We start from the raw sequence: 9,783 nt of genomic DNA, 5'->3' as shown, positions 1-9,783 counted from the left end.
TCAGTGGTTGAAAAATGTTTAGCTTCTTCGAACCCTCCCCCAAATCTTGCCTGGCTTTCTTCTACGCCAGCGGTGTGTCACGGAGGTTTGTTAGCCGGTGGGGAGGACCAAATTCGGACATCGATTGACCCTATTTAACCAAACTGGCAGTAAGTCGGGTCTGGGGGGTCGCCCTGACGACTTTTACACTAGTAGATCGCCTCACCTGTTCTTACATTTCGCCCCTTGATCGACCGCTCTTCCAATGTCGGATTTCAAGCTTGGGATTGTTCGACTTGGCCGTGTGGCCGGGAAGGTGAGCTGGATCCAGGGGCTGCCATGTGTGCGACAAGAAGGGAGGGGATCACAAAAGTGCTTACAAAATGGCTCGTTGAGATAGGCGATGGCTGGCATCGAATATGTTTTAATATGGAAAACAGACAGACATAAGTCGTGGATCTTTTTAGAATTATAGGTGGTCTAATATAAATGTTTCGCTGGATTCGTCTTCTCTCGAAGCCGCCCAGAACAACCTATTAATTAGCTAGCCATGCTGAAGCTAGCTACATTTAACCGACGTTCGTAACTAACTAGCTAATTTATGGACGCAACGATGTTATGGGTCAATGTTAAAAAAGTAAAACATATCCTGGCCTCCAAATGCACACTTCACAAACGGTCAAGCAAATTGTAACGTAGCTAACTGGCGACACTGGCTAGCGAAGTAGTAGGAAGCCATTGCCACGCTCTACCAGGAACACCGGCATGACAGCTCTCAAGTAACGTTTGTTACCTTTTGTGTTTTAGCTAACTACGGTATTATTATTGTTTAAACAATCTTATTGTTTTGTCTTTACATTTGAAGGCTGTCAAACTTCGTCTATGTTCCATTATTATTGACATGTAACTGACGTTACTCCTAGCTAGTGTTTTGTTTAGGCTAACAGTTTTTACCAGACGAATTTGAACAGTGACTTTAATATTTGTGTCCTTGTTTTTAGCTAGGACAGTTGGTAAACATTGAAATGTCACTTGTAGAAATGAGAACCACTTGGACATATCACGTGTAATGGAGTGACCCCCTGGTACATTAATCCATCTAGAGACCATATATAATAGTCCATCAACACTTGTGCTTTTGCGTGCCAGTCAGTGTGATCGATAGCTATGTTTCCTCAAAAAGATTCTGTGTTTAAATGATTGCTAACATACTCAAAGAAAATGTAACTTGACTCCGGTTCTTGATTATACCATCACATGTGTTAGGTCATCCCACACACCTCATTGTTGTAATCTTGCCCCATTGTTTTTAATCCCACACAATAATAGTGTAAACTCACATTACATGTGGCAATAACTGTCCATTATTTTGCAGACAAAGTACACACTGATTGATGAACAGGACATACCATTGGTGGAGAACTATGCTTTTGAGGTAAGAGAGTTAGGATTTATGTGGAGGTTTTGTGCGAGGGTCATTATAGCCAGAGACCATTCCCACGCTATCCTGGCCCTGGTAAAAACAACTGGACTTGTCTTGACTATGAGGCCTGGGATAAATAAATCAATGTTACACCATATTTTTCAGGCACGCATGGAGGTAGATGCAGATGGCAATGGGGCAAAGATCTTTGCTTATGCCTTCGACATTGGCAAAGGGCGCTGGGCTGGCAGGCCACTGCACGAGCTGCTCTGGTGAGTCGGTGTCCCATCCCCAAAATCTGCAACTAAATACATCCTCATTGTCTGTCGGTTAGGGCAGCTTTTTGCCTTTATCTAACAAACTGCACACTTCATATTCAGTGTGTGACGCTGGCAGACCAGTTGAGTCATAAGACGATTTTAATGTTTATCCAGGGAGAAACACAGAGGAGGCATCGCTCCCAGCTTCCAAGTAGTCCACATAAACTCTGTTACAGTGGATAACCGTCTGGACAACCTGCGACTGGTCCCCCTGGGCTGGAGCCCTAAATCAGAGGAGATCTCCAGCAAGCAAAGGTATTGCAGCTGTGCACTTCTCCACTACAATTACTAGAGCTACATTCTGCTCTCCTAGCATTCTTCACTTCTCCACTACAATTACTAGAGCTACATCCTGCTCTCCTAGCATTCATCACTTCTTTACTGGGGAAAAGACAACATAATATTGAGAAAATACAAGGTTATTCAGACTTGGCCTGGTATTACTTGTCCATTTACATGTTTCACTTGTCAGAACATAACTTTGAACGGATCTTTTTTTTCTATCCCTATAGAGAGCAGTCTTTGTACTGGCTGGCCATCCAGCAGGTACCAGCTGACCCCGTAGAGGAGCAGTACCTGGAGCTCAGTCGTACCCGCTACTACAATGCTAACGGAGAGCTGGTGGAGGAGGAGGAGTGCTCCTGTACTTACTACGAGTGTCACTACCCACCCTGCTCGCTCATCGAGAGGAGAGTATGTACTGCTACCCATATATTCTGCTTTCTTCTGTTATTTTCACTCTATATACTCACTCTTGGGAAGGGAGTGCTGAAGTACATGGCTTTGAGGATATTTGTGATCAGAGGCTGACATAGATTATTGTTGCTATTTTGAGGTGTTTTAATATAAGTCTCAGTACAGTGTCTTTCCACCAGTTTGACTTTGTATTCCATCTGCCCACAGCTTAGAGAGTTCAACATCTGTGGCCGCTGTCAGGTGGCTCGCTACTGTGGCTCCCAATGCCAGCAGAGGGACTGGCCCGCCCACAAGAAGCAGTGTCGTGAGCGCAAGAGGGTCCTAGCCCTAGAGTCTGAACCTGAGCGATGATTCAGAGATCAATCACCAGAATAGGGGAATGGGGGGATGGAAATGAAGTGCAGGGGGGTCTGCTGACAGAGACAAATGACAGAGGACAATGTTGGTTGGTTGAAAGGGTGGGAAGATTAAAAAAAAAAAAAAAAAAAAAAAAAACTACAACCAGTTCACAGAACTACAAATCTCCATAACTTGCTTTTTTTGGAGAGGGAGGTCCTCCTGGAGCTCTACCTGCTGCTATGAATTTGTATGTTTGGGTAAGAAGAGGTCACATGGATGAAACTGGTTGTGCTTCTTTTGGACTACAATTGATTACAGTTGTCATCAGCTTTCTCCTTACTCCCACCCACCAACCAGTAATGCCGTGTGTATAGGGATGACAGTGCCTGCTGTTCACCTGGTACAATGGACATGGACCTTTTCACTGTACTACTACTCCCTCTTGGACCTTTGGTGCACATACTCAAGACACCTTCCTGTCATGCTCTAAGACCAACATAAAACGGATAGATTTTCCATGCTGTTTCACGCTAGCAGTATTGTGTGTGTGCTGCCATTATGGACTGAAGGATATAGATGAAGTGTTGAACATTGGGGGGAGGGGGGGTTCTTTTGTTCTGTGTATTATTATTCTTTTTTTGATGGTGGGAAGGGGTTAGTGATTTTTGGACTTGATCACATTGTTACTTTCCTGTGTTGAACATCCCTGAATGAATCTCTCTCGATGCGATATTTTCGGTTGCCCTTCCAGATGCTGACACCCAGTCCCTGTCGCTAATGTTTGAGGGATGTCCTGGGAACAACTTAAACCCAGGTTGGCCATTGGACAGGCTACATTGGGATTGTATGAAATGGCCTGAATATGTTTTGTTTTCTACACATCAGTCATTAAAGAGATCTGTTCTATGTCCAAGTGATCGTAGATGAAATAATACATTTTCCAGATCACCACCTCAGTGTACTATTCATGCATACCTGCTCAAAGTTTGTCTTCCTGTAACCTCGCTCCCATGCTATTCCACACAGTGAATATAAGCCTGGTACATCAATGATTCAAAGTTGGCTTTTAGTGGTAGTGACCATAGCATTATATGGGAGGGAACTTACTGAGTAAAGTATTTGTAGCTTAATTTTAGCTAGTTGCGTGACTCTGTGCTTGGGGTGTGCTGGCATACAGGGTAAAATTGGGGGAAGGTGTTGTGGGAGATGATTGGTAAATTAACCCAATGTGTATGCGCCGGGAGTTTTTCTGTGTTGGCTGGAGAAGTTTGAACCGTTGGTCTACCAGGCTCTTCGCGCATTTGGGCAGAAGTGTCTGGGAATGAGATTTAGGTGCTTTCAAGACAACTGGGAATTCAGAAATAACCCAGGTCAAATGACGTTGGGGATCTTTAGGTCGGAAAGTCTGAGCTCGAGAATGATGCCAGCTTACGACTTGGAATTCTGAGTTCAATGACCATTAAAAATTACTTTCCCAGTCGAAGCTCGGTTTTTTTCTGACTTCGCAGTTGTCTTGGATGTGGCATTAGTCTTCCTGTTTTCTTTTAGTTGATGAATCTTGACAAACATTCACAGATCTAGCATGTAACAAGCAGACAGATGTAATACATGCAACACATTGATTGTTAGTTATGTATGTAGACCGGTTCATAACACTGCACTGAGTTGTTTTAACATACCCCACTGTTATCTTTTTTTTAGAGGAAGGGATAGTTTGGACCATTGGGTGTCTTTAAAAAAGAAAAGTTTAAATGGTAAAGGAAAAAGCATGAATCAGAATAAAGACTGAAGTTGGGGATAACTGTAAAATGAAATAAAATGTTTCACATTGATGTATGACCCTTACGGGAATTTAAGGGACCCTCTTGGTATGTCACCACAAAAATGACTGTTTTTCACATACCTATGATTTATGATGTTGGTTCATTTAGATACAGAGCATTCGGAAAGTATTCAGACTCCTTGACTTTTTCCACATTTTGTTATGCTACAGCCTTATTCTAAAATGTATTAAATATTTTTGCTCCTCATCAATCTACACACAATACCCCATAATGACAAAATAAATACAGGTTTTTGGAAATGTTTGCAAATGTATTAAAAATAAAAACAGAAATACCTTATTTACATAAGTATTCAGACCCTTTGCTATGAGACTTGAAAGTGAGCTCTGGTGCACCCTGTTTCCATTGATCATCGTTGAGATGTTTCTACAACTTGATTGGAGTCCACCTGTGGAAAATTCAATTGATTGGATGTGATTTGGAAAGGAACACAACTGTCTACTTGAATGTCAGAGCAAAAACCAAGCTATGGGGACAAAGGAATTGTCCATAGAGCGCCGAGACAGGATTGTGTCGAGGCACAGATCTGGGGAAGGCTATCAAAAAATGTCTGCTGCATTGAAGGTCCCCAAGAACACAGTGGCCTCCATCATTCTTAAATGGAAGAAGTTTGGTACCACCAAGACATCCTAGAGCTGGCCGCCCAGCCAAACTGAGCAATCGGGGGAGAAGAGCCTTTGTCATGGAGGTGACCAAGAACACGATGGTCACTGACGGCTCCAGAGTTCCTCTGTGGAGATGGGAGAACCTTCCAGAAGGACAACCATCTATGCACTACTCCACCAATAAGGCCTTTATGGTAGAGTGGCCAGATGGAAGCCAATCCTCAGTAAAAGGCACATGACAGACTGCTTGGTGTTTTCCAAAAGGCACCTAAAGGACTCAGACCATGAGAAACATAATTCTCTGGTCTCTTTGGCCTGAATGCCAAGCGCTACATCTGGAGGAAACCTGGCACCACCTCTACGGTGAAGCATGGTGGTGCAACAGTTTTTCAGCAGCAGGGACTGGGAGATTAGTCAGGATCGCAGGAATGATCAATCAATCAAGCAAAGTACAGAGAGATCCTTGATGAAAACCTGCTAAAGAGTGTGCAGGACCTCAGACTTGGGCGACAGTCCCTAGGCACACAGCCAAGGCAAAGCAGGAGTAACTTCAGGACAAGTCTGAATGTCCTTGAGTGGCCCGGACTTGAACCTGACGAACATCTCTGGAGAGACCTGAAAATAGCAGTGCAGCGACGCTCCCCATACAACCTGACAGATGATATTGAATCAATTTTAGAATAAGGCTGTTATGCATCAAAATGTGGGAAGAATCAAGGGGACTCAATACTTTCTGAATGCACTGTATATTAACGAAACGGTCAATCTTTCATTTAGCATACTATAATAGTTTTACAAAGAGGCAATTTGAAGGGGTTGCATATCAGGGTGAGGCTCAGAAAATGATAGCAGGGAATGTATTGTGGAGCTTGTAAAATCAGATCGTTACCTCTTGAAAATGTAGGCTATTGCCTAAATCTATTTGCAGGTGTGAATAAACTAGAGTAAAGAGGGGACAGTAGGCAAATGTACAAATAAAGGAGCCTGGACAGTTTAATGTGTGTCTAAGTAAAATGGAATGAATAACCTTTACTCAATGTCAACATGGTGATCAGTGGGCTGGTCTGGTACTGTGCAGCTCTCTAGGACAAGAGATAGGAGCATAAGGAGCCTGTGATGCTTATCTCCTCCCTCTCCTTCACATTCCCCAAGCGAACCCAACCCAGGCAGAGGAGTGAGAAACCCTCACTATTGAATTAGAGCCTCTGTGAAAAAGTGGTTAAAGGATAAACATGTTTTTCTGGAAAAACACTGCGACTGCTACTAGAAAATGTCACAAGTCTATCTTCATTGCGGTATAATTTGCCCAGAGGTTCGAATAGTGTTATCGTAGCACTAACGGACAGATTGCAATGCTATCAACAAAACAATATATCTTTGCACACCTGAGCACAGTGGATATTTAACTGGACTTAACGGACAGCCTTTTTGGATTTCAAACGTCTGTATCTGAGCCACAACTCTCACTCAGCACTGAACCAGTGAGTATTTTAAGGGTTATGCTAATATAATGAAATGGGTATTATTGTAAGACAGACTGCATCTTGTTAGAACGCTACACAGGCAATCATATCCAAATCATTCAACTTAGACTCCCTTTTCATAGGGCTCCCGAGTGGCGAAGCGGTCTAAGGCACTGCATCTCACTGCAAGCGGTGTCACTACAGTCCCTGGTTTGAATCCAGGCTGTATCACATACGGCTGTGATTGGGAGTCCCATAGGGCGGCGCACAATTGGCCCAGCGTTGGCTGGGGTAGGCCGTCATTGTAAATAAGAATTTGTTCTTAACAGACTTGCCTTTTTAAATAAAGGTTACATTAACCACAAAAGGCATTAAAGTCCTGAAATAATACAATACATGACAACTGATGGCCTGTCCTGACCCATGTCACACCAATAAGTGATATGGAGGCTGGAAGCTGGCTTCACTTGACTACGCCTGAGTATAAGGTGACTACTGAAAATAATGTTTACTGCTACTGTTTGTAATTTGTATAATCATGGTTCTGAGACGCACATACATAATCTCTAAAGCATATTAATGTCAGGCTTTACAATGTGACAGCTCTTGACCTGTGGTTCATGTTTTTTCCCCTGCTCATTCAGGCTTTGCAGTACTGCAGCCTATCTTCTTGGAGTCCTGGTGGAAAGAGGTTGTGCAGCATCTGCAGGCCATGGCTCCAAAGTGCAGCAACGGCCTTGTAGGGACTCTAGGGCAACTCCTAACCAGACATGATCCAGACATTGTGATGAATGCTGCTGGTGCCTTAGCCTCTTTGGTGTGTGGGTGTCTTGATTTTGAATCCACACCAAGCTCTGTTATTCAAAGGGGTATTGTTTTGTTAATCTCTCTAGGTTCACCGTCTACAAGCCCTGATGAGTGAGGTGGCTGAGCCAGAGGCGGGACAGACGGCCTGTTTTGCATTGAGTTGCCTAGTAACAGAAGATGGACATGATCTGGTGCTGGGTAGCCCCTCCTTCCCCAGTCTGCTTGATTCCCTTCTTTACCGCTTACAAACAGAAGACCAGGACAGTTCCTGGTTCGCTGCATGTATGTCCATCACTCCGTCTGACACCCTAGGGCCTGACTCATTCTGTCATCAAGAAGCATTAATCTCGCTGTTACTGTACCATTAGAGAACATGGAAAATATTTCACAATCTATCATAGTGTAGCCAGATAGATACCTGGCTGAAGCACAGCCCCTCACCCTTTCCATCCTCTCTCGCTCTCACAGGGCAGTGAAAGTACTGTCACGAACAGCTGGAATTGTTACACGTGAGAGCACAGGTTTCTCGAGTAGTGACTGAAAATTGGCTCATTACAGTACACTCTGGAACATCTCTGTTGAACCAGATTATTCCAACAAACCTCGAATGCCATGTATGCTTGGTTGGTCAGTTATTACATAGCTTGAAAAATAGGCTAATATCAATAGGATGTCTATTACTGTATTGATCATATTACTATAAGGTTGATTATATATCAATATCCATTAGTTATCAATTACTGGTGGTATAATTACATTAAAATGACAATGGCATACTCTTTTCAATAGGGATGATAAAACACCTCAACCAATGAAATTTACATTTTGTTGTTACTTGCATTTATTTCTCAATCAGGGGAGGCTGCTGAGGGGAGGACGGCTCATAATAATGGCTGGAACAGAGCGAATGACATCAAACACATGGAAACAATGTTTGATGTATTTCATACCATTCTGCTCCACCATTACCACGAGCCCATCCTCCCCAATTAAGGTACTACCAACCTCCTGTGGTCTCAATCCCATTCGGACTCCCCTCCAGTCATTCTCCAGCTCTCCCTCCATTGGCCAGGAGCTCAGGGGGGAAGTGAACTCATGTCTTCGGAACCTGTAGCTGTTTTCCAAGCCATTGCCCCTGACAACTAGACTCCTCCCATTGGGGGCCTGCACTGTGTCCTAGGAGAAGTGTTTCCTTGAGAATGGGCTAGAGATCACATACAGGTCAGCTGACTGCCAAATAAAAATGAGTTTTATTATAGGGACCTTTTCCCCAAATAGACCCACTCCAAGGCTCAATATTTTTAGCAGAAACATAAATGAAAAATAAAAATTGTCACATGGACAAGCAACATTGTGTCATTCAATGTAGAATTGGAAATAGTCAACCAATATCCAAAGGTATCATTGTGTAAGCAGTTGCCTGATACTCTTTTTCGGTCCTCAGCCTTCTGGATAGAGACTGTTCTCTATCTTGGAACCCTAAGTCTTGTGACCTTGTCTGTCTTTATCCTCAAACATGGACATTAAACTCTCACTCAGACTACTCCACTCTACCTCTGAATCATGCCATAGAATCAGAGGATGGAGGGACAAGGCCTGGTCCTCCACAGGAGCTGCGTGTGATTGGATGCACACCGTCTCATGTGCGACGGAGTTGGGTTTCACTGGCAGGCAAGCTAAAGCCCAAGGTGTATCAACTGTATCGTGGTCAAGCGCTAATAGAGCTGGGATAAATTATGCTACTCCAGTCAATGCAGATTTTACTAACAGCAGCCTTAAACATTTACCATAACACCAAATGTCTTTTGTACATTTATATTTGCTTGGGCTATAGTGGGTGGTCTGTCCCCAGGAACCCTGTACCAGCTGAGTGTGTGTGCAGTGGGGCCTGGGGAAGAGGTTGGCCCCTGTGTGGCGGTGAAGGTCCGTACAGCCGAGGCCACCAACACAGCCTATACATGTACTGTAACGGCCATCACTTTCAAAGGGCGCTGTTAGAGATTGCCCATCACCAAGAGGACCGACAGGACAAGAGGTCAAACAGGACAATGACCCTAAGCACACAGCCAAGACAATGCAGGAGTGGCTTTGGGACAAGTCTCTGAATTTTTTATTTTTTTATTTTTTAATTTCACCTTTATTTAACCAGGTAGGCTAGTTGAGAACAAGTTCTCATTTGCAACTGCGACCTGGCCAAGATAAAGCATAGCAGTGTGAACAGACAACACAGAGTTACACATGGAGTAAAGAATTAACAAGTCAATAACACAGTAGAAAAAAAGGGGAGTCTATATACATTGTGTGCAA

The 9,783-nt window shown here is 43.6% G+C and overlaps 1 protein-coding gene across 2 annotated transcripts; it reads left to right on the top strand.

The window, feature by feature from the left end:
• The first annotated feature begins 43 nt into the window (after positions 1-43).
• zmynd19 (zinc finger, MYND-type containing 19) lies at positions 44-4,884 on the top strand. 2 transcript variants are annotated; one of them, XM_064942801.1, is made up of 6 exons: positions 44-149; positions 1,355-1,414; positions 1,568-1,674; positions 1,837-1,977; positions 2,235-2,415; positions 2,626-4,884. In XM_064942801.1, exons 3-6 carry the CDS (start codon positions 1,574-1,576, stop codon positions 2,767-2,769), a joined length of 567 nt encoding a protein of 188 aa, XP_064798873.1. In that variant the 5' UTR covers positions 44-149; positions 1,355-1,414; positions 1,568-1,573; the 3' UTR covers positions 2,770-4,884. The 2 variants fall into 2 exon arrangements, with proteins under 2 accessions (XP_064798873.1, XP_064798872.1); XM_064942800.1 differs by having other exon boundaries at positions 48-295.
• Positions 4,885-9,783: the final 4,899 nt, after the last annotated feature.

This window comes from Oncorhynchus masou, chromosome 28, assembly GCF_036934945.1.
Source record: "Oncorhynchus masou masou isolate Uvic2021 chromosome 28, UVic_Omas_1.1, whole genome shotgun sequence".
Lineage (NCBI taxonomy): Eukaryota > Metazoa > Chordata > Actinopteri > Salmoniformes > Salmonidae > Oncorhynchus > Oncorhynchus masou.
The sequence above is the reverse complement of the archived record's forward strand: the minus strand, read 5'-3'. Positions and strand labels throughout refer to the sequence as shown.